This window comes from Microtus oregoni, unplaced genomic scaffold (assembly GCF_018167655.1).
Source record: "Microtus oregoni isolate MIOR12 unplaced genomic scaffold, Mior012 000042F_ref0000377, whole genome shotgun sequence".
Lineage (NCBI taxonomy): Eukaryota > Metazoa > Chordata > Mammalia > Rodentia > Cricetidae > Microtus > Microtus oregoni.
This window is the reverse complement of record NW_024543209.1, coordinates 9,802,087-9,827,995: the sequence shown is the minus strand read 5'-3', so window position 1 is coordinate 9,827,995 and position 25,909 is coordinate 9,802,087. Positions and strand designations below refer to the sequence as shown.

The following is a 25,909-nucleotide window of genomic DNA, read 5'->3' as shown; positions in this document are numbered from 1 at the left end:
AAGGTTAATGGCTATGCAGCAACTATTGTGCATATTTCTGCTTCTAAGTGGTTTAGAAATACAAGGATAGACACCTGTGCTATACCAGAGACCTTGTCAGTCTTTGTCATTATAGTGAGACCCATAGGGCTTTCTAGTATTATTCAAATTTTATTTGTGGCACAATGTAATAATCTAACATACATAATCTATAGTGATAAAATTAGAACAGTTCAGATTTCCACCTTCATAGACTTTAAAAAAAAAAAATCTTTGCTGGGTAGTGGTGGCTCATGCCTTTAATCCCTGCACTCCGGAGGCCAAGGCAAACAGTTCTGAGTTCCAAGGTAGCCCGATCTACAGAGAGAGTTCCAGGAGAGCCAGGGCTACACAGAGAACCCCTGTCTCGAAAAACGAAACAAAACAAGCAAACAAACAAAAAACCTTTGATCATCATGTAAGAGTGATACATATTTATGCAGCTGAAGGGGTGGAACAGGAGGGTATTATAGTAAATGAAATAAGTCAGACCCAGGAAGGTAAACACTGTAAGTTCTCTTTGATAGAAATATGCTTTTAAACAGTTAAAGTGAATGTGTGGTGGTGATATCTAGAGGGAGGGAAGAATAGAGGAGAAGACGGAACGGTAGGGGGTTGGATAACAGGTATCAAAATACAGTAGTAATAAGATCCAGTGTTCGCAGCAGCATGCAACATATTCTACAAATAACCAGAAGGGAAGTGGCCAAAACTCCAAACACAAAGTTATGGTAAAAAGAAAGCTTTGATTATTGCACATTGTATATGTATATTAAAATATATTATAGAAAAAAGAAAAATATTATATTGTACCAACTCAGTGTTTTTAAAACAATGTCTTACACCCAAATCATGTTTTCATTTCCTCCTATTTTTTTGCATTCTCTTTCTGTGCCACCTGATGTGAACTAAGTTATTTTCAACCACAGTTATTCAATGCAGCTATTATAGCAGAATACACAAAAGTGTAAGTGTGGTTTAGCCATAGTGAAAAGTAGCTCTATTTTGGAGAGCTGTTCATGGTGTGTATCTGTAAGCCTAGAACTTCAGAAGCTGAGGTGGGCTACCCTGATATGAAGGCTGGCTTGAACTACACAGTAAGATCCCATCTTGAAAAAATAAATGAGTGGCCGAAGAGACAGCTCAGCAGTTAAGAGCGCTTTTGGTGCTCTTTCAGAGGACTCAAGTTTGGTTCCCAACACCCATATCAGGGAGTTCGTAACCAACTAGAACTTCAGCTCCCAGTGATCTAACACCCTCTTCTCACCTCTGAGGGCACCTGTATGGATTTCATACACATATGTGTATACATACAAAATAAACAATATTTTTTTTCAAGTAAAACGAAGAGAGGGATATAGCTAGTGGTAGCAGTAGCATGCTTGTCTGTAGGGGGTAAGCTTTGGGTTTGATGCTTAGAATTAGGGAAAATAAAAGCATGTTGATCTTTTGGCTTCTGCATTTTGAAAGGCATACATTTTACTAGTATAAATACAAATCAAGTTGGACAACATTTAAATTTTTTATAATTATTTTTACAATTCATTTTTATTTTTATTTTATGTGTATGGATGTTTTGTCTGCAAACATCTATATGTAACTTGCATGCCTGGTACCTAGAGAGGCAAGAAAAAGGCATTGGATCTCTTGGAATTGGATTTATAGACAGTTGTGAGCTATCTTGTGAGGGAATTAAACCTGGGTCCTCTGGAATTACAGCTTAACCACTGAGCCATTTTTTCAATTTTAAAACATGAAAATACTTCTATACTTTTATTGGTAATGCTGCCACAGTGCCAGTATGACTATTTTAATGAGCAATACTTTGAAGGTTGATAACTTTTTAAAATGTGTTGGATGGCATTGGGTATAAAAGGGAGCATAACATAATATATTGGTCTGTCTTACCAAGAAATCAAGCTCCTCATTTAGATTGTGGTATTTATCCAGTTTGACTGCCAATAACACAGGTGCATCTCTGGCATTCCTGGCTTCGTCCACATCAAAATTTGTGACCTGAGATTAAATATGTTTGCACACATTATAGTAGTTACACACTCCTATCATTTCACAGTGTCATTGAGAATCAAAGATGGGGGCTGGAGAAATGATTGGCAGTTAAGAGAATTTGCTGATCTTGCAGAGGTCCCAGGTTCACTTCCCGGCACTACATGGTGGCCTCACAAACATCTGTAATCAGTTCCATGGGAGCTAATGCCCTCCTCAGGCACTGCGTACATGTGGTGCATAGACATGCATGAAAAACACACATTTTTTTTTAAGACTCAAAGATTGAGGGTTGAGCGACATGTGACTGGATTCTTAGAAGTACATAATTTGCTGGGTGGTGGTGGTGCTCGCCTTTAATCCCAGCCTCAGGAGGCAGAGGCAGGTGGATCGGTGTGAGTTCAAGGCCAGCCTGGACTATAGAGTGAGTTCCAGGACAGTCAAGGCTATTTAAGAGTTAGAAGGACTTCAGGAAACTTGGCAAGAGAGCATCAATACCTCAGTGTATTAGCATGTTGAGGACAAAGCATAATGTGTCAAACTCACCTCAAGAGTGTGATGCTGAAGTGCTTTTTCATTAGCAATTAACTCTTTAAGAGTTGCAATTCTATTTTTATGTTTCAATAACTAGAAAAAAAGCATTTTATATTTTAGAGGAAAAGAAATAAAATTACCTGCTAGAACATTTACCATAAAGTCATGCAGCCACACCAAGTCCAGTCTTTAATGCTGGAATGATTTATTGATTTCACCACTTCCCCGATGAAGAGATTCTACAGCAAGCCCAAGACTGCTATGCTTAGCAAGACCAGCTAGCAAGTCACCTAGAGCCCTGATTTGCATGAGGTTTCTGTGGCCCTTGCTACGGATGACTCACTAGGCCAAACTCTGTTGTTCACAGCATGTTATGTAGACTGAACTCCTGCTTTCTGGTGGGTGGAACTTTGGTACATGATTTCCCCAATAAAAATTCTATGGGCAAGTGGTTTTCCTGAACTTCCCTGGTCTATTTGACCCTGTGATCACTAGTTAGTGCTGGGGAAATGATGTGCAGACTTCTGTGATTTCTCCAGGACACCTGGGGACCTGGTTCCTTCCAATGTGGCCCTACTGTGCCCTGGTAGCCTTTTGGTATAAGATGTCAGAGGTAGGGGTATAGCTGGATGCTGAGTCATGTTCAATGCCTGGAGTTCGTGGTGGAGGTGAGAACCAACTTCTGACCGCCACACATGTGCCGTGTCCCATATGCACTGCCCCAACATATACACATTGATAAATACGGTTAAATTAAAATGGAGAGACTCTAGGTACTTCTGCTCTGACCCTTCTTCCCAATGAAGAAATAAAGGGTTTGTTTTAAATGTGACCAAGTGAAAAAGTTTGAAGCTACTATAAGGACTGTCAAACTCCGTAGGAATCAGTAATGCCATGGGAAAATGAAAAAAATGTAAAAAATTTATTACACTTATGTGGTGTGTGTGTGTGTGTGTGTGTGTGTTCATGCATAGCCGTCAAAGGGAAACTTCAGAGAGTTTGTTCTTTCCTTCTACCATGTGGGTCCCATGGGTTGATTTCAGGTCACTGGGCATGGTGGCATGTGTCCCTAGCTACTGAGCCATCTCATCAGTCTCTGTGAATAAAATTTCCCAATGTAGATTTTTTTAATTTGAAAGCAAGTCAAATTTTGGCTAGTGTATCTACTTCTAACAAGCATAATACGCTAGTCTGGTCCCGAGCACTTCTTTAAAAAATCCAAAGCTTTAGAAGCAATGTTCTGTGATGTTTTAACTATTTCATCCCACTACAGCGAATCAGGTTTTAGAATGAAGAATACAGCACCTCTTTATCTAAATCTCTCTTTTGAAGCTGAAGGCTCTTCAGTTTTTGCAGCATTATGTCATTAGTTTTCTTACTATCTTGGCAATGTTCGGCGTCAGGATTGGTGATATCCTAAGGATAATGGTTTGAGAAACTAGATTGAAAAATTTTCTCTGAAGTGAAGGAAAACCGCCTTTCAGAAATAAGGGGCCAAAGGAGATAAATCACATTAAGTCCATGCTTCCAACACTCTTCATTATCTCACTAGGAGTTAATAGGAAGGCCTGCGCGTGACTCACACATGCATATACATTGCTATTAAGAGTGGATAGTGCCCAGCAGTGGTGGTGCACACCTTTAATCCCAGCACAGGAGGCAGAGGCAGGTGGATCTCTGAGTTTGAGGTCAGCCTGGTCTGCAGAGTGAAGGCTACACAGAGAAACCCCATCTCAAAAACCAATAAACCAATAAATAATAATAAAAAAAACATGGCAAGCTATGCATTCATATTTCATCTCAGATGAGTGTACTTAAAATGGAAGAAATGCACAACAGAAGAAAAAGCTAATTTGAAAAATCTAGCAAGTACACACCCTTTCATATTTTTTTTGTGATGTGCAGTTGTTGCCCAGGACAGGGCAAATATGGTTCCTTATTTAAGGAAACAGGCCGAGAAAGGTCATGTTACTTGGACAAGCCACATAACCAAGGTATGCAAGGCCACAATTTGAACTCATTGATAATTCACTTAAAAATCTATCTATCTATCTATCTATCTATCTATCTATCTATCTATCTATCTTTACCTGACATGTGAGAAGTCCTACTGTCAGGGCCAAAAGACTGTGAATTCTAGAGGCCAGTGGAGAAGTTCTCTTCATAGGTGGGAGTTCCGAGGTTTCTTTACAAGGTGAGCAATTCAGGAACAAATTAGAAGGTAGCCCCTTTTCACCCTATACGTACACAATTCAGATTTGTCATAATAAAGTCAGAGGATCCATATTAGCTTTTAAATAAGATGCTGGTAAAACACTATGTTTAAGAGTTCTAAAGCATTCTTCCTTGGGATGCCTTGATAGTCTTAAAATTTATTGAAAAAAAAACAAAGCACAACTTTAAAAACAAAAAAATATTGAGGACCATGTTTTTTATATTAGAAATTGTAACAGAATATTTTAGAGTGTTTGTTTACTAATTCATTTGGCTAACAATCCATTATGCCTCAACATAAATAGGCCTCTTATTAAAATTATGTTCTCCAAAATAACAATGTTAGTGGAGGAGCAGTTTTCTAGTTTTTGCAGTTTAGCGGGCACTGGGGATCAGCCTCAGGGTCTCACTTGTGCTAAGCAGGTACTCCTCCTATCCCTAGCTACAACCCTGGCTCATTTGCAACCAATTTTAAATCTATAGTTGGAAAGGCGGCAGGACTCTTATCTTGGACTCACACCCTGTGGTGATTTGAATCAGAATGTCACCAGAGAGTGACACTTTTTGAAAAGATTAGAAGGATTAAGAGGTGCGGCCTTACTGGAGTAGGTGTGGCCTTGTTGGAGGATGTGTGTCACTGGGGGTGGGCTTTGAGGTTTCAAAAGCCCATGCCAGAGCCAGAGTCTCTCCCTCTGCCTTCAGATCTTGTGAAGCTCTCAGCTACTGCTTCATGCCTGCCTGCATGTCGCTATGCTCCCTGCCAATAGGAAAATGGATTGAACCTCTGAAGCTATAAGCAAGTTCCCAATTAAATGTTTCTTTTTATAAAAGTTGCCCTGGACATAGTGACTAATACACATCCCATCAGCTTGGAGGGCAATTATGTCACCATACATCATACAGCTTCTAAAATACTATCCATCAGAGAAATAACAATGGGAAAAGCACTGATGTCTTTGAGAGCAGTCATCAAAGTTAGTATTCCCACGTGCAGAGCCAGAATCTTCACCACTTATCTACCCCTGCACATCCTTTAAAATGTTAAGAGCATGTTGCCTAGGCTGGCTTTGAACTTGGAATCCTTTTGCTTCAGACCCTAAATGTCTGAGATTATAAGCATGTGCAGCAACCCAGCAAGAATGTCTTTTTTCCCATGCTATTAGCTTAGTTACAAACATATATAGTATGTTATATGAGTTCCAGAGTCTGATCCACTTCTCAAACTGATTTTTCCTTTTAAGAACATTCTTCATCGAGTTTCCAGTCATGACCCAGCTACAGAGGAAACAAGATGTGACTGCCTTGCCAAAAGAGGTACCAAGACACGTGGCTAACGTAGACAAGAAATATGGGCTAATATAAGTTACAAGAATTAGTTAATTAAGAAGAGCCTGAGATACTGGGCCAATCAGTTTATGATTAATGTAGACCTCTGTGTGAATTCTTTGGGACTGAATGGCTGATGGCTGTGGGACTGGGCAGAACAGAAACCCCAGTCAACAAATGGTGCCCAACATGTGGACAAGTGTATTCACAGAAAACCTGAGAGAGCTTGGGAACAGAGTTAAGCATGGCTTCTTGGTAGCAGCAATTTCTTGACTTTTTTCTGCTTCCTAGAGGCAAGCACATCTCATTTAAGAGAGGCTTCCTGACTCTGCTTTTGCTGCAAAACCTTGCAGCTCTTTTAAGAGGTCCTGACACGAAACACTTAAATGGTGTTGATGAAAAACTGACTGCATGCTTTTGGTGGTGGCAGGGACCTTGAGATGCCATAGAATTGTGGAAATAAACATGGCTCTGGCCGGTACCTCCACCATGAGGCTAGAATCTCAGAAAGCTAAGAAATGGGCTGGATCCAGATGTTAAAGCCAAGGCTTTAATCATAGCCATATTGCTTAGTGAATTAAAGGCTCATATGGTCAGAAAAAGAGAGATATACAGTAAAGAAAGATTCAGATGAAGAAAACCTCTAAATGGCTTAGAGTGTGTTTAAAAAATATATGTAGGCTTGGGAGATAAAACAAAAAGGATAAATGTCCTTAAAAGAAAAAAGAAAAAAAAGAGTAGTTGGGTGTGGTGGCACACATATTTAATCCCAGCACTTGGGAGGCAGAGGCAGGTGGAACTCTGTGAGTTTAAGGATAACCTGGTTTACAGAGTGGATTTTAGGACAGCCAAAAGATACACAGAGAAACCCTGTCTCAAAAAGCTAAAAATTAAAAGAAATAGAGTTTAAAATAAAGCCATATAAAGATGGAAAACACATAGAGAATCTGGATACTATATGTTATTGTGCTCTCTTTGAATTGTTTGAATGCTGAGGAAGGAACAACAGCTGCTAAAAGATATTTGTTTATAAATTCTGCTGAATTAATCCAAGATAGATATTTTGAAAGTACCTTGACTTCAAAATTGAAGTCAAAAGGTATCTTACTTTGGAGAAGAGGTTTTGCTTTTGTTTCCACAGGAAATGAGAGACTGTGGATTCATTCCAGGTTAAGAAAAATTGAGTTTGCTCAAAGATGACCCCCTGAGAAATCTCTGTTAGGAGTGGATGGCCCAGATGTCTGAGTTTTACATTCAGAGCAGATTCCAAGACTACTGGCTAAGATGATCAAGCCTCATAGAACTTTTCAGTCAGGACTTTACCACAATTCTAACTTTTCTTTAGGTCCCTGTAAGATTATCAGCACCCCAAAATCAGCAGGAAGTAGCCTGAAAAACTATGCCCACATTCCCAAAAAATGGACTGTGGATATTTTCCTTTGTTTAGAATGTTGGTTACAAGTTGTTATGGATATTGGTCAGGAGAAACACTAAACAAAGGGTATTAGATTCAGAGTTCTTGTTTAAAAACAAAGGGGGAGTACTGTGAGACAACAGTTACTTATCTTGTCACTTGTATTATTTTTAATAAAATGCTGATTGACCAGTAGCCAGGCAGGAAGTATAGGCGGGGCAACCAGGCGAGAAGTAGAGGTGGGGCAATGAGAACAGGAGAATTCTGGAAAGAGGGAAGCTCAGTTTCCAGTTGTGATCCAGCCGCAGAGGAAGCAAGATGTGACTGCCTCGCCAAAAATATACCAAGCCACATGACTAACATAGACAAGAAATATGGGGTAATATAAGTTATAAGAATTAGTTAATAAGAAGAACCTAAGATACTGGGCCAGTTTATGATTAATGTAAAAATAAAAAGAACATTCTTTGTAGCTGTCAAATGAATAAAAATATTTTATTGTTTATTACATTTCATTTCATTTTGTGTGTGCAACACATGTGGATGTCACAGAACAATTTTGGGGAGTCAGATCTTTGCTTCTACCATGTGTATTCCAATAACTGAATTCAGGTTCTAAAGCTTGATGGCAAGTGCTTCTCCCCATGGAGCCATCTTGCTAGTCCCCAAATCGTATTTCTTAAGCAGTTTGTGTCTACTATAAAGGTATGACCAGGCAAAAAAATGGTTGCTCACACCTGTAATCCAAGCAACCAGGAGTCTAAAACAGGAAGATCACCACAAGTCTGAAGCTAGTCTAGGTTACATAAGAAAATCCTGTCTCAAAAAAAGGGGGCGGGGAGAAAAGAAAGGAGTAGCAGATGCAGATCGAAAGACTAGGACGATCATAACCAGTGACTGCCACTTGTTTTCCACTGAGAATAACAAATGCTTCCTGGGCCCTCATCTCTGGCTCTGATGCTCTGCCCCAGAAGGACTTTATTAGGAACACAGAAAAAAACACTGACATGGAAGGCAGAAGAAATAGCTACACCACACCAATAATGTCTTAATATTACTATGAAAATACTTTTGACCTCACAGATGCTCTCAGAGCATATTTTGAGAAAATGGACCTAGAATAAAGAGCAAAATGAGTGTGAATTTAGAGATGCTAAAGAAATTCTTTAGTCAAGATCAGGAGATTGACTTCTTTTTTTTTTCCAGTTATTTTCTCTCCGTTGGAATTCTTTTGTTTTTTTTAGTTTTATTGATTTTTATTGAGCTCTACATTTTTCTCTGCTCCCCTCCCTGCCTCTCCCCTCCCCTTCAACCCTCTCCCAAGGTGCCCATGCTACCAATTTACTCAGGAGATCTTGAGGAAATTGACTTCTTAATATGAAAACAAATGAAAAAAAATACGTCATGTTAAAACCATCTGGAAAGGAAGGTTCCATGATTCCAGCAGAGCTAAACTCAAGATCTCTGCTAAAGGGAGGCACTCTGAAGTGTGGCCCCTGAAACAACACCATCTCTTCCCCCCAAGGATTTTGCTAGAATATAATGTTCTCTAGCAGTCAACAAAGCCTCCTTGCCATGCTGCGCATGCCCAAGTTTGGGAGTCCCTGATCTAGGTAATTCCTGGAGAGCTCTTTAGTTCATGTGTTTTCAAAACTAAGATAACAGCAGTATTTTCCCAAAAATAAAAAAATAGATTTTACTCTCAAATAACACTTATAATTATTATGAGAATGACTCCATAATATGTTCAAAGCAATATACCAGTTCCATTCAAGTTGTTACAACATGAAAATCAACACAGTTGGGCACGGTGGCACATGCCTGTAACTATGTGGGAGGCAGAGGCAGGGAAATCACAGGAAACAGGAGGCCAGCTTGGTCTACATAACAAGACCATCTAAAGCCAACCGATCAACCAACATTTAAATAATAATTTTTAAGGTAAAATAGACTTGTCCAATTTTCTGGCTCAAACTGGCTTGCTTTCTTTACCTTGGCATACACTACCAGAGTTCCCAGACCAGCTTCCTTCCTAACCAGTCAACTGACATGATTTTACTTTACCTAGGCAGTGCAGTGGCTCAAACCTGCAAATCTAACACTTGGAGTCACAGGCATTAGCATTTTGAGCTCAAGGCCAGCCTGTCACAAGCCAATCAAAACAGATTTTCAATTTTACTCTACTTAGATTCATATACTTTGGCAGGTGGTGGTAGTGCATGCCTTTAATCCCAGCACCCGGGAGGCAGAGGCAGGTGAATTTCTGTGAGTTCGAGGGCCAGCCTGGTCTACAGAATAAGTTCCAGGACAGGTTCCAAAGCTACACAGAGAAACCCTATCTCGGAAAAAAAAAATTGTAAAAAAAGAAAAAGGAAAGAAAGAAAGAAAGAAAGGGAAAGAAAGAAAGAAGATTCACATACTTTAAGGAAAAAATATAATAGGTGTGTCCTGACTTGGGAAAACTACCCCTTCCTGGACATACTTTTAGGTATTTTGCCAAAGAAGACAAGCAAAACAAAGTCTTAGAATGACATTAAAAATTCAGTTTCTCTAAAGGTATTGATAAAAGGTTCCAATGCAGTGTTTTCAATGCTTTATAATTTTACAAGTAATATGTACTATAGTTTTACTTTGTAAGAAAAAGAACAATTTTATTGCTAAATTGGGTTTGAAACCACACTTCAAGAATTCTCTGGTAGTTGAGCCAGTTAAAATAAATCAGGCATGTCCTACAATTCCCCCAACAACAATGGAGAAGGAAGGAAAGGAAGAAAGGAAAAAGTCCTTTTTCAAAGGACTCTTCTAGAGATGATCCTCAGGACTCATCACGGGTACCCATAAAATTCCCAGGTTAATTGTCACCTCTACCAAAACCAACACAAAAAGCCAAGAATTATTGTTCTTTAAGGTGAGTGCCTAGAAACCAGTAGAAACGTCTCTAAATTGGTGGTACATTTCCTCTTCTCTCTATTTTTTTAAAACAAAATAAAACAAACAAACAAACAAACAAAAAAATCCAATTCCTCCTACAAACAAATGCCATATCTGAGTATCAAGTCTAAATGTCCGTAGCTAGACTACTGGAAACTCTGGGGGCTGTGTTAGACATTCGGCATCTGCATCAATACCTGGGTGCCATCTGGCTCCATCGCTTCCTCCAGCTGCTCTCTTGACTGAATTATCTCAAAGTTAGGGGTGCAAGTGTGCACCTCCCCCTTTGCAGACTGCTGCCAGAGCCCCATGTTTTCCTCTCCCAGCTCATCCACCTGCTGCTGGAACTTCGTAGTTTTAGCCCTCTCCTTCTCACAGGTGAAGAGCAAATTCTTCACTTGGGCCGTCAGCTTCTCAACTCTTGATTTCAATTTCCGCCTTTCTTTCAGGTACTCCTTTTCCCGCTTCTGGAATTCCTCCTGAAAAGACAAGATCTCTTGTTTGCGGGTCTCCTTTTCCCTTTTCAACAAGTTCAAAGCGGAACTGGTAGCCTTCTCCAGCTCTCCTTTGTGTCGCTGCAGTCTTTGCAGCTCTTCGTCTTTCTTGCTTAGGGTCTTCTCTATCTCTAGGTACTGACTGACCAATCTGTTTTTCTGCTGTATCTCGGCGACGTACCTTTCCTGTAAATGGACATAATGGATCTTGATCTTTTTAACCTGGAGCTGCAAGGTCTCCTTGTCTTTCTTGGTTTCCTGAAGATGCTTTTTGGTGTTAGCCAAAACCTCCTGCAGATCCTGGAATTTCTTGTTGATATCATTCTTCTCCAGGAGTACGTTGTATTTGTCATCAATTAACTCCTCAATGTTCTCCTTTAGTTTATTTATGATGTCAGCAAAAACTTGCTGTTTGGTGACCTTCGTCTGTAGTTCTTTAACCCTGTTTTCTAAGTACAAATTCCTACCGTGGAGCTCTTGGATCTGCATTTCCTGTTTCTTGTTAATCTGTTTTAATCTCTGCAAGGCTTCATTTAAAGCCATGTCCTCTTCCAGGGGCTCCAAGCTTTCAAGGCTTAGCTCCCTATCAGGCATCGTGCAGTTGTCCTGAGATCTACTCTTGGAGATGCCCGCTGGAGACCAAGGAGTTATGGCCAGGCTGTCTACACCGTCCTCTGTGACTTGCTGCTGGTGACTACCGGACGTCTCGGAAATCTCCCCAGAATGCTGTATTTCTTTGGAAGAAACTTCAGGCTGTAAATTACAGTAGATAGAATCAACGTGAAAGAGTAGACTGCTGAGTGTAACTCCCATCTGCATGGCAGACAGAAGCAGTAGGCGTACGCAAGAAATGTCTATCCTATTTACTGAGACAAAAGAAAAAAAATCTATTTGGACTCTCATCATCTTCTATGATGTAAACCCTGGTCACATACAAGGTATTTTTTTTTTTGTTTCAAAAATCAATTAAGCAACTGTATCAATTACCCTATAGACTATAAGATCTTTTGAGTAAAGAGCTTTAATAATATCCTGCTTAGAACATTACTTCATCCATGCTGACTCCTGTGAACATTAGAATGGCAGACATACTTCATGATTGACTTTATGCCCACAATACGTGTTTGGTGGGGGTGTACGTAACAAAAGACTCCACAATTGTGGTATAGGACCCTGAAATGAATATCAAATTAAAAACCATTTATGAAGTATCTGTAGGGGCAGTATTATATCCACCTAGAGATGCTGAGCCCCTTTACTTTTAACGGCTTTTCATTGCTCTGGGACAAAGTCAGTTATCTAACCAAGATTCCCAAGATTCCACTAATTGCTATAGATAGCAGACCCTACCACCCTGTCCTCATCCTCATCCTCATCCATACCCCTGCTTCCTGCAGCCCCATGTTCCCTGGACTCTAGGCTTCCTTGAGGTCCTAGTAGGTATCATAGACCTTACAGATACAGGAAGCCCATAGATATATTGTTCCTTATTCATGAAATGCTTCTCAACCCACAATTGTTTGATCCATCAGAGCTCAGTCCAAGGACTACTTCAAAGAAGCCTCCCCAGACTCTCTTCGCTGGTGAAATACCCTCTGCAGAGGCAAGCATCAATCTGTGTAGTGCTAAGAGTCTAGTGCACAGAGGTTTGTGTGATTACTTGACTAATATCTGTCTCCCTTACTAGGCTATTTTCATGAAGACAAGAGCCATGTGCTTTTCTTGCTGGGTTGTTTTTAACATTCTATAACTATTACATAGTCTGTTCTAGTACATAACAGATTCCTGGAAATACCTAATGACTACGTGAAAAAAACTAAATGCAACGGGGAAAGAAATAAAGAATCTTGAGAAACCTTAAATAAACAGATCTTGGAAACTGGTCTCTAGAAATCAACATGCTAAGCTAAGTTTTCTTTCAAATGCTGCTAATTTCCAAATGAATGAACAGAACAACCTGCTCATAGTCATAGACAGGTGAGTAATACCTTTTCTTATGAAACTCATAATGAAAATGGGATATTTACACTCCCATAGGACTAAACTCTTCTGCTGAGGTTGTTCAGAGAATACACAGACTTGATGTCTTCAGCGCTGTTAGGATATCACCGGTGACCACAACCAATGAAACCCAAGACAAGTAAATATTTGCTCTTCCAAAGAAGTCCAAAAGCACAGACAAATCTTTGGCTTGTTTTGTCATATAACTAATAAACACCTCTACACAAGCTCCCTTTCTCAGCCTTTCCCACAAGGCCATCTCTCGAGTCTCAGCTAGTTTGCTGTGGTGCACGTTAGAATGCATCCTACTTAAGGCACCATGTTGATACCACGCCGTGTACATATTAAGGAGCAGGACGGCGAGTCATAATCCTTAGCGAGATCACACTTCGGAGACCTACTCTCTAGTTACAGCCTGATGTGAAGACCCCTCAGAAGCACAGGCCCTTGAGCTGATCAGACGATTTAACGATATTTGGAAAGTCTCAGCTTCTGTGTTTTTAAACAATAAAAACACCCCTGTATCTGTTAACATGCCACAGGCTTTCATGACCCCACCGACCAATCTTACCTCCTCTATTTCATTATCAGTTCTCAAGTCAAGCAGGCCTAAGCAATCCTCAGTATCAAATGAACTTTCACCGCTAGCACAGCCATTTTCTCTACGCAGAAAGCTTTGAGGCTGACTGGTGTGGAAGGCGACATCTACGACAGTGCTCCTAGCCAGCGACTTTTCCATCAACGGCTGCGTCTCTCCTCTGTAGTAGTTTAGAGACAGACTTCTAGATTTCCTGACGTGCTCATGAACAAGTTGGTCTTGGTTTTCGGAAATCCTAGTTTCCAACGGATTCTCTCCCTCAAGTGCGTAGGGCTTCTCACCGGCGTCCACTGTATTATACTCATGGCTTTGCAGCTCAGGCTTCTCCAAGGAAGAAAAGGCCTCGCTCAGGTCTTGAAATATCATCTCATCATTAAATGCTTCTATCCAGTGAAATTTGCAAATGGGTTCAAATTGTCTTGAGGAAGAAACCCTAGTGTTAGCTGGTTGATTCTGTACACCCTCTGAGTAATTCCCAAGGTTGATATCTTATTAGAAAAAGAAAAAAGATAATGAGTTACCATAAATTTATAGAATAACTGTTACACTTAAAATAAATGTTGAGGTCTCTCTCTCTCTCTCTCTCTCTCTCTCTCTCTCTCTCTCTTGTTTTGTTTTGTTTTTTGAGACAGGGTTTCTCTGTGTAACAGTCCTGGCTGTCCTGGAACTTGGTTTGTAGAACTGGCCTCAAACTCACTGAGCTCCACCTGCCTCTGCCTCTCAGGTGCTGAGATTAAAGGTGTGAGCCACCATCACCCGGCTACTTTTCCTTTTTTATATAGCACCTCACTACTGAGGTTAAGACAGCCTCAGACTCATCCTCCTCCTGCCTTTACCTCCAAGTGCAAGGATTACAGGAGTGTGCACCAATGCTTGATTTAGGTTTCATCCCTGGCACCCTCAAGACAGCGCACAACTGTCCAGGGGATCAGATGCCCTCTTCTGGCCTCTGAGAGCACTGCATGCATCTAGTGTGCACATGCATGCAGACAAAACATTCAAACACACAAAATAATATATGTGTACGTATGCATATAAGTATATATATATTCACGCTTTGAAAAAGGACAGGGTAACATAATTTCAAACACACAAACATGTTTAATTTTTATAAGTTTACAATACTGGAGAGGCAGAAGCAGGCAGATTCATTCCCAGAGCTCACTGGCCAAGCTGGTCTAGCGAATTGGTTAGCTGGTTTGGTCTGAAATTCTGTCTAAACAAATTAGGTGCCAAGCAATAGAGGAAGACACCCAAAATTGACCTTTGGCATACACAAGTGCGCACGTGCACACACACACACATGCACACATACAACGCCCCACAAGGTTCAAGTAAGTCAACTGTAGAATAAAAGACAGTGTAAATGCATTTTCTTATCCTTTCTCCTATTAACTGACAAATTCAGCTGTTTAAAATAGTCGAGTTCTACACAACTAACACCTCATCAGCTCTCTGAAAACCTGCATGTGCTAAAAGAAAACTGCAGGGCTTGGTACCATCTATAACAGCCGTACTGACTACTTAGGGAAGCTGCAGGGTGCCATTGATACCGTAGATACGCTGGAACCTGATTGTACAACACCATTCCTGCTTTTCTAGTCAGAGACGGTAAAAAGAGATGAAGTATGGCTCACTGAAATATTGAACTACTTCGAGCTAGCAAATGAGGTCTGAATGACATGCAGCATTTGAGATAGCTTCAAATTTCAAAATGCCTTACAATCTCCCAGGTAAGCTATGGTAACTACAAACTATAACATTTTTACAGAAATAGCATGACTATATCAATTCTTAGAAGTCTTTCAGGACTGAAGGGAGGGCTCAGTTGGTAAACACTTGCCTTGCAAACACAAGAACCCGAGTCCAACACCCGGGACCCACATAAAATGCTGGGCATGGTGGTGCATGCAGCAGCATGCCCTTATAATCCCAGCACTGGGAAGGCGGCAGCAAGAGTATGTCTGGGGCTCACTGGCTTGCCAGTCCAGTCTAATTGGGGAGCTCAGAACAATGAGAGACCACGTCTCAAAGAGGATGGGAAGCCTTCCTGAGTCCTCTGGCCTACACACATGCCTGTGCATGCTTTAAGATGCATATATTAAAAGGCATTTTGGAAAAAGTAATAGAGCATTTGCCTAGCATGTAGGAGTCACTAGGTTTGACCTCCAGCGCTATAAAATAAAACCCTCCAGTCTTTAATTTCAAATTTTCCTTCTGAGACTCAGCCACATAGATACATGTAGATCTAATTCACTATACTGACAAATTACATTTTTAAATTTTACTTATTACTTAATTTGTTCCTAATGTTGCTGTCAAAACCAGCATGCTTTTGAACTGGACATCCTTGTACACTTGCATGTCTTATCTCCCGGTATAGAGAAATGGAAGAGACAGGTTCTAGAAAATGCTCGTCTTAAACTTTGTTAGATATTGTGAGATCACTCTCCCAAGCAGTTGTATCAATGTATGTACTTCTTCCAGTAATGAAAAATAGTTCTTTTAGATCACCTGGGAGATGGGCTCTCTGCATGTCTGTCTGGGACTGTCTTGGTTATGGTCATCTTTATGTTCACTACAGTTAAGATCTTAGCTGTAGTGGAACCTTTCCCTGGACAGGGATCTTGGGCTGTTAAGGAAGAAAGAACAAACTGGACAGTAGTAGCACACACTTTTAGTCCCAGCACTCAGGAGGCAGAGGACAGACAGCCCTGTCTACAAAGAGAGAGAGAGAAAGAGGGGGCAGGGGAAGAGAGACAGTGGAATATTATTTTAACTATGTAAATATGTGATACATTTGTTTAATTATGTAAAGATGTGTTGCTCTTTCACCTTGCCTGATTGGTCTAATAATAAAGCTGAATGGCCAATAGCTAGGCAGTAGAGGGTTAGGTGAGGCTGGAGGGCAGAGAGAATAAGGAGGAGGAGGAATCTAGGCTCTAGAAGAGAAGAGAGGAGGAGAGAACATGGGAGAGAGAGACACCTAGGGCAGTCGGTCAGACACAGAGTACGACACACAGAATGAAAGAAAGGTAAAAAGCCCTGAGACAAAATGTAGGCGGCAATAACACGTTAATAAAAATTATAAGAGCTAGTGGGACACACGTAAGATAAGCCTGAGCATTCATAACTAATAACAAGTGTCTGTGTCATGATTTGGGAGCTTGTTGGTGGCTCAAAAAAGCCTGTTACAGAGACAGAGAGAGAGAGAGAGAGAGAGAGAACAAACTAGCACTTAAAAAAATAATTTATTGGTAGCTCCCGACTATAGATGAAATTTGGCTGTCTGCCTCAAGTTCCTGCTGCTTTGAATTTCCTGTTGGACCTTGAACTGTGTGCTAAATAAACCCTTTCTCCTTTAAGTGTTTTTTTTTTTGTCAGTATTGTTTTTATTTATCTATTCTTGTTTTTTGAGACAGAGTCTCACTAAGTCTTGGTTGGTCTGGAACTGGCCGTATGAACCAGGCTGATCCCACACAGAGATCTGCCTGCCTCTGCCTCTTGAGTGCTGGGAATAAAGGGATGTGCCTGGTGAAGCCCTAAGTCCAAACATTTTAGAACGTAATTATTTTGAGACTGTATTTGGTCTTTAAGGAAGTGATCAGGCTCAAATGTCATGAGAAGTGTAATTCCTAATCCAGTGGGGGTCCTTACATGAAGAGAAAGGCACTGCAGACCAAGGGCCATGGGTGAGCACAACAGAGGAGTGGCCACCTTCAAGCTGAGGAGAGAGACTGAACCTGGGCTCAGGGCCTCCTGTGTAAGTCACACAGCCTGTGTTAATTCATACCAATCCTAGAGAACAAAAGCATACTTTCCGGGTTGTCTATTGAGTTATGTGTTGTTTTTTGTATTGGAATTCTTTATTTTGGGATATCAATTTACTGTCAGTTATATATATATTGTAGATATCGTCTCTCAGTCTGTGCTTTCAGCCTGTGGTTTCTAAATGGTTGATTATACTTTGATCACATATTAGTTTCTGATTTTGATATTATCAAATGTATCAATTATGGTTTGTATGTAAATGTCAAGAAACATTTCTCTTTCCTATTATCATTAAAGCATTTAAGTTTTTGTTTTATTTATTGATGGTGGGTGGGTGTGAGTGTGTGGTGGGTAGGTGTGTGTATGACAGAGAGAGAGAGAGAAAGAGAGAGAGAGAGAGAGAGAGGGGGGGGGCATACAAATGAGGCATGGCATGTGTATAAAGATTGGAGGTGATTCTCCCATCTGTGCCTTCCCTCTTACTGCACAAGTGCTGGGATCACAGATGTGCACCACCACATCTGGCTTTTTACAATGGTTCTGAGGTCTGAGGGTTGAACTCTGGTTTGCTCAACTAGTACCTTTACCTGCCACATCTTTGGCCCTAACTTTTCTTTCTGGAGTTAAGAACATTGTAGCTCACTGGTAGGCCATGACCCCATGGAATTAACTTTTGAATCTGGTGTATCTTAGAAAACTAACTATTCTAGCATAACTAGATAAGTGTATTCTTACCCCACTGATTTACAATCACACTTCTAACAAATCTTGTTGCTATGAAGCCCTCAGTGGCGGGGTAATTATATAGCCCAGACTGGCTTAAACTCTTGATCCTCCTGCCTTATCTCCTCAAGTGCTGGGGTTTGTGCACACACCATCATACCAGGCTCAACTTTTTTCATTTCTAAATGGGAATACCAGGATTCCTAACGATAAGTGTAATTACGTTAATTCGTAGCTGTGAGAAACTGAGTATGCAGCATCTCTTCAATTCCTAGGTTCTCCACCAACTTTCCCTATCAAACCTGGCACGCCTTCTGTGCCATTTGTTCTCGGGTATTTTAGTAGCGCTATTACTGATAATAGTTAAAATTTTAGAAAGAGTTTCATTTATGTGTATGTGCCTCCATGAGTTTATGAGCATGCAGGTGCCGATGGAGAGCTGAAAAGCGTGTCGGGGGCTTCTGGAATAGGAGTTCCTGGCAGCTGTGAACCCCTAATGTGGGTGCTGTGAATCGAATCCGTCCTCTGCAAGAGCAGTAAGTGCTCTGAACTGTTGAGCCATCTCTCCAGACCTAAGCATTTCTTTTGAAAGGAAATTCCTGTTAGCACATTGTAATGCTATTAGTTTTTAAAATATTGGCTGATCATTCTTCTAAATTTTTATATTGGGTCTAGGAGTTTCTAGGCGCTTATGAATTTCTTATGTAGAAAACCCACGTTTACAAATGATTACTTCCTATCTTTAACTTAAAAATGATTATTATTGTATATATATGTGTGTGTGTGTATATATGTATATGTGTGTGTGTGTGTGTGTGGAAAGGCATGCCACAGCACATGTGTGAGGTCAGTGAACAATTTTGTGGAATTCTCTCCTTTCTTTTTGATGTGGGTCCTGGGAATTGAACACAGGCCGCCAGGCTTGCATAGCAAGCACCCTTATCTGCTGATCCGTCTCATGGGCCTTTCTAATCCCCACACCACTTTCATTTCTTACACCCATGCATATTGAATGCTACAGCAAGGTTTGTCAGATCTTTTCAAGTTACTATTCTTTATAGTTATTAAAACAGATTTCTATATGCTATTTGGACTTGTATTGATAAATATGGTCAGTGCGTCTTATGACTAGCTCTTAACTTGTAGGGCTAGCTTTTAACCCAATATCAATTTAAACCAAAAATAATAAATTTTGGTCATATCAACACCCGTCTCCTAAAATTCTTGTGTGGTATTCTAGTGTTTGAGACAACTTGAATCACAGCTTGCTGATTAAAGATACATGACGCTGGGCAAATCAGATTCTTAATGCAAAATGGAAATAAAAAGTACTCTTATTTCAGAAAAAGAAAACCCCAACATTTCATAGGATTATCTGTGGTTTACTTTAATAGCATATATAACATGCTTATCTCAGAATCTGGCTATTACCGTTCTTACCACAGGACACAGTTTTCCTGTTTTGTATATGGAACCAAAAGGAAACTTACCCCCTAGCAAACTGTCTTGAGTGCTATATATATCTTCAGAGAGCGTGTGTGTAGACTCATTTTCTCTTTCTGCATTTTTTGTTTCACCCTGCATAATAATTTAAAAAGCATTATTAACACTTCAAGAAAACATCGGCTTCTTCTAAAGGAGTACATAACTTATTATATAGTTTTTTTCCTTTTTTGGTTTTTTGAGACAAGGTTTCTCTGTAGTTTTTTTTTAAAGATTTTATTTATTTATTATGTATACAACATTCTGCCTCCATGTATGCCTGCAGGCCAGAAGAGGGCACCAGATCTCATTACAGAAGGTTGTGAGCCACCATGTGGTTGCTGGGAATTGAACTCAGGTCCTCTGGAAGAACAGTCAATGCTCTTAACCCACTGTAGTTTTTTTTTTTTTATGAGAACTTTTTGTTTCACAGGCAGAATGTGAACTTTAGCACATTTTCCACTTCGTATTCAGAACTTTGTTTGCTGATCACTCAGGAGAGTTACATAAAAAGAAAAGTAGCCTGCTACTCAGTATTCTTTTTAAAAGTGAGATTATCTATCTCTAGTCACAGGGATAGATGAGAATGTTTATATCTCTTGTTGATCATTGTTGGGGTCTTTTAGAGACAGGGTTTCACGACATAGTAATTTCAGACTTTCCTGAAATTCACTGTGTAGACACAGCCTTGGATCCGTGGTTATTCTCCTGCCTCATGCTATCCAGTGCTGGGATTATATACGTGAACAATCAAGTTCAGCATGGGTAATTATGCCTTATCCAGTCCTATCATTTGGGCATGCATACACACACCATGAGGAGTGTGGAGGGCAGAGGGCAACTTTGGGAAGCTGATTGTCTTTCCTTCCTCTTTGTTTTTTTTAATACTATTTATTTATTTATTTATTTATTTATTATGTATACTATATTCTGTCTACATGTATGCCTGAAGGCCAGAAGAGGGCAATAGACCTTATTACAGATGGTTGTTAGCCACTATGTGGTTGCTGGGAATTGAACTCAGGACCTTTGGAAGAGCAGGCAATGCTCTTAACGGCTGAGCCATCTCTCCAGCCCCCTTCCTCTTTGTTTTGAGTGAGGACCTCTCCTGCTATTTCTGCCATGATGAGTACTCCAGGTTACCCAGTCTGTGAGTTTCGGGGCACTCTCCAGTCTCTGCTCTGTGTCTCACAGTAGGGGTGCTGGGGTCACAGGTACACAGTACCATCAAACCTGGCTTTTTACCTGGGCTTTGGGGGTTGACCTTGGGTGACCAGGCCTGAGTAGCAGCATCTTTACCTGCTGAGTTGCCTTGCCAACCTCAGCTCAGCTAATTCTTTAATTTTTATTAAATCTTGTCTAAACAGCACTAGAGTAGGAATGCTTTTTTTGTTAACTAGCTTTTTGTTTTGTTTTGTTTGATATTGAAGATAAAATAAGAGTTCCAGTCATGAGGTGACACCTGATTCCCCTACATAATTGATAACCACACCCAGGTCTTGTTCTCTATGTATTCTTAATGCTATACAAAAGGGCAGATTAAATTAGTCTTAGAAATAAGATAGCATAGGGAATATTCAAAATTTTTGACAAAAACATTTGGTTTTATCATAAGTAGTATCACATATCTCAAATAAGTGGATCTAAATGATGCCCTACCTCATAGAAGCAGGCCAGCTTGAGCAAAGGAGTGAAAGCTTGTCTCAAAAAACAAATGAATACATAGAGTCTTAAGGAAGAACTTCTAGTGTCACCAAGCTCTATTCAACAGTATAGAGTGGCCCTGTCCAATAAGAACCACTACAGCTAAATGCAGCTTGTTACCATCCCTCCTAATCAGACTTAAAATTACTACGGACCCACAGGACCATTGGCATGCCTTCAGATTGTATTTCATATTTCACACAGTTCTTTGGGGATCCTGATTCTCACAAAATTTCATGGATAATTTGAGCTCTAGTTTTCTCTTGTATTCTTTAAAATTTTTCTTCTTAAGTTCTATGGGTATGGGCGTTTTATCTTCCTGTATATCTGTGTAACACGTGAGTGTCCAAAGTCTAAGAAGGCCAGAAGGTGGTGTTGGATCCTATGAAACTGGTGTTAACAGTTGTGAGCCACCATACGGATGCTAGGAATTGTTCTTGGGTCCTCTGGAAGAATAGCTAGCTCTCTTAACAGTAAAGCCATCTCTGCAGTCCCCACTCCCTTTTCTTTGAAACAGGGTCTCACAATGTAGCTCTGGTTGGCTTTAAAGTCACATAGATCCCACCTACCTCTGTCTCCAGGTGCTGGGATCATGGGTCATTCTGTCAGGATATATATATATATATACACAGTAGATCTGGAATCACTAGGCAGTTGTGAGCAGTTGGATCAGGATGCTGAGAACAGAACTCAGGTCCTCTGCAGGAGCTGACTCAACGTCTGAGCCCATCTCTTCAGCTCTGATCTTACCATTCTTAACTAAACATTTATTTTGCTCCTTTGGTCCACAAATTTATTATAATAAATGTTCAGGATAGTTCCTTATATAATTTAAACCATTCATTTTTCAAAATGTAGAACTATAGCATCTCGGACTCTGGTTAACATTAGACATTATTGAAAAAATAAATAAAAAAAAAGCCAAGAATGGAGGTTCAGGAGGCAGAGGTCCATAGATTTCTGTAAGTTCCAAGTCAGCATAGTACACATAACGAGCTCTGTCTGGTCAGTACTACATAGTTACATAGTGAGATCTTGTCTCAAAGGAAAAAAAGGAGGGAGGGAGGAAAGAAAGGAGCGAGGGAAGGAGGGAAGGAAGGAAGAGAAAAAAATATATTAAATAATCCTGGGAGCTGGATATGGTTCAGCTCTTCCAGAGGACCCCAGCACCCACTAGTGAATGCCTCACAACTGACTTTAACGGCAGTCCCATGGATCAGCCATCCTCTTCTGACTCTGTGGACACTGTGTGCACATGGTGCATAGATATACACATAGGCAAGACATCCTACAATAAACAATTAAAAAAAACCTTGGCATGATAGAGAATACTAAAAACTCATTACATAGGAAAAACTAATGTGACTATTTTTCTTTTTCCTTTCCTTTTTTTTTTTTTTCTCTGAAGGGCTGGAAAGATGGTTTAGTAACTGCTTAAGAGTACTTGATGCTCTTCCAGAGGATCCAAGTTCAGTTCCTACTACCCACATTGGCCGCTCACAGCTGCATCTAACTCCAGTTCCAGCGGATCTGGTGCCCTTTTCTGGCCTCCAAGGGGTACCTATATTTGACTGAGCTGGAACCGTGTCCCCTAGCTGCATGCCTGGAACTTCATGAGCAGGAAGGTTCTGTCTTAGCACTGTGTCTGTAACACCGAACCACCTTTTGTACCCCAAGATAAGAAAACCAGGTCCTGCATGCCCCTTTTTCTGTGTCCACTGGAGTTTTTCTGTGTCCACTGGAGATCTTTTACCATCCCTCATACCTTTGGAAAAAAAATGTTCACATGAGAGCAATCTGGGCAATCTCCTCAAACTTATTACTGCAGAGTGCACACCTGAGGCCAGCCTGAAGCAATCGAGCTAGCTTCTATACAGAAGAGCAAGTCTGAGTAGGAGATGTCTTGAGGAGGCCCACTGACATCTATTGTTTCAGATTCTGACATGCTTTCTAAATTTTCATGGAAAGTCTCCACTTCAAAATGTACAGGATCTGAGGATGACGGCAAGAACTTTCCCCCTTGTTTTTGCACTGCCAGGGATGATGACCAAAACTTTTGAGAGTCCTTATTTCTAACTGCCGAATGATGGAAGGCGTCTTCAAAACAAGCAAACGAAAAGACACGCTTTTAGTGTCAATCAGTACGTGAAGAGACTTTCTTTACCCCTCTTCACAATAAGAAAGCAACAAAGTGGGGGGGGGGGAAGCTGGAAAGATGGCTCAGAGGTTTAGAGCACTGGCTGCTCTTTCAAAGGACCATAGTTCAATTCCCAGCAACCACACTGCCCCTTAAAACTGTTTGTAACTCCAGTCTGGAGGATCTGAAACTTCTGGTTTCCTTGGGCACCGCACACATGTACAGAGACATATATCCCATACACTTAAAATAAGAATGTAAAAAAATCAGTAAAGTTCACTACTCCAGATCTGAAAATCTCTCTCTCTCTCTCTCTCTCTCTCTCTCTCTCTCTCTCTCTCTCTACTTTGACAGGGTTTCTCTGTGGCTTTGGAGCCTGTCCTGGAACTAGCTCTTGTAGACCAGAATGGCCTCGAACACACAGAGATCCACCAGTGTCAGCCTCTCATGCCTCTCGAGTGCTGGGATTAAAGGCATGTGCCACCAAAGCCCGGCTTAAAATGTAATTTTTCTGATTTAGTATTGCAATAAATAGTGATTTGGCCAAAAGAAGCCAATGTATGTAGTGTCTATCCAATAATGTTCTACAAAGTGAAGGAGTCTATTATTTCAAAAATACTATCAGAAACTTTTGTTTTCATAAAATACCACCTTTCTGCTCAATGCCATCTCCTTCACTACACTAAATTAAATTCAACACTGTACAGGTTTTCCACACCACACCTGTTGTTTCAAAAAACTAGCGTTGAAATTTTATTTTTAGCTTTGTTTTGTTGAGACGGGGTTTTTCTATAGCTTTTGGAGCCTGTCCTGGAACTTGGTCTGTAGACCAGGCTGGCCTCAAACTCAGAGATCTGACCGCCTCTGCCTCCCGAGTGCTGGGATTAAAGGCGAGAGCCACCATCACCAGGCTCATTTTGTTTTCCAGAGACATTCTTGCTATTATGTAGCCTGGGCTGCCTTCAATTTGTGACAATCCTCCTGCCTCAGCCCTCTGACTGTTGAGATTATGCAGCACCACCATGACATTCAGCCTCGGTTTCCACTTTTGTTTTGGTTTACTTTCTGCATGTTTTGCAAGAGTCTGGAACACTGGAGGCGTATTAGTAGTCCTGTCATCACCATGGCTACTGTCATCAAATCGTGCCCATTTTTTCCTTTATAAGAATTTGTCCATAATCCATGCTTCATTCCATCTCCTGTCTTCACTGATCTGCCAGGAGGTAGGATAAGTAGGTCCAGTCGCAGAGTCCAAGTCTTCTACTTGTCCTTGGGGGCATTTCAAACCCACACACCCACATAATTTACTCAGTGTTACTCCATGTTCTAGCAGATCAGGCTCCTTTCCCTACAAAGAGATGCTTTCTACCATCCCAGCCATCTTCCCAAGTCCGTGCATCTCCTAGAACTTTCCTTGCTTTCTGTTGCCGTGACTAAACACCAGTCAAAAACAACCTGGCTACTACTTCTGGTTCACAGTCCGTCACCATGGGAACTCCAGCAGCAGAGAGGTAGCAACAGGGACACTGCTACCTTTTTAGTTCCTGCACAGCCCAGGCCCACCAGTTTCAGGGATGGCAGAGACCACAGTGGGCTGGACCCTCCATCATTTAGTAATGAAGAAAATGCCCCAGAGAAATGTCCACAGATCAGTCTGATGGAGGCAAGTTCCCAACTGAGGTTTCCTTTTTCCAGATGTCTCTAGTTTGCACCAAGCTGAAAAAAGACAGCACACCATCCATCTGGTTTTAAATTTTCTGTGGTATTTTATTAGTCTTATTTGTCATTGTCCTCTCATAATGCATCATTACTACCCCAAGGGGATTTTCCACTTACACATTATAATCGTCTGGCAAGGAGTTTATTAACAGCTTTTTTTTCATTTTTGGTTTTTCAAGACAGGTTTCTCTGTGTATCTCCTGATATCCTGGAACTCACTCTGTAGACCAGGCTGGCCTCAAATTCACAGAGATCTGCCTGCCTCTCCCTCCCTCAGTGCTGGGATTAAAGGTGTGTGCTACCACCACCTGGCTATTTACAGCTTTTCAATACTTCCTACCATAAACAGGCCAGCGTTAGTCTTATGTCTGCCCTCCTCTTTCTCTGCCCCCACTAACTTTCCTTTTATTCTTAAGGATTTTTAATAATGTGTATGTGTTTGAATCTGTGTGGGTCTGTGCCTGGGATTCAACGTGTCCTTGGAGGCCAGAGGTGTCAGACTCCCTAGAGCTAGAGTTCCAGGAAGTTGGGTGTCAAGAACCAAACTCGGGTCCTTAGTAAGAGCAGTATGTACTACATATGTATTATATACATACTACATATGACAGTATGTAATAACGGCTGAGCCCACCTTCTTAGCCCCTAATCTTTGTATTGATAATTTCCTCTTTCTACATCAAGTGGGAGTAGATTAGACTGGGCTTTTAAAAACCTTTTCCACTCACAATCTTCTTTTCTCTGAAATTACATGTAAATAAAATACCCATGACAAATCATACAGATATTTATTTTAAAGCAATTTTTGTATACAAGTTAATTTTACCACTTGTTAAATA

At 40.6% G+C, this 25,909-nt stretch overlaps 1 protein-coding gene across 1 annotated transcript in view; it reads right to left on the bottom strand.

Annotated features, from left to right (window-relative positions):
• Positions 1-25,909, bottom strand: part of Cage1 (cancer antigen 1) — a 32,569-nt gene that overhangs the window by 4,301 nt on the left and 2,359 nt on the right. Inside the window, exons 4-9 of the mRNA XM_041632633.1 lie at positions 19,522-19,609; positions 13,511-14,025; positions 10,642-11,691; positions 3,865-3,975; positions 2,572-2,652; positions 1,927-2,034 (exon numbers count right to left, since the gene is read on the bottom strand). Coding sequence (XP_041488567.1) covers positions 1,927-2,034; positions 2,572-2,652; positions 3,865-3,975; positions 10,642-11,691; positions 13,511-14,025; positions 19,522-19,609 — 1,953 coding nt within the window. The remainder of the gene's footprint in view (positions 1-1,926; positions 2,035-2,571; positions 2,653-3,864; positions 3,976-10,641; positions 11,692-13,510; positions 14,026-19,521; positions 19,610-25,909) is intronic.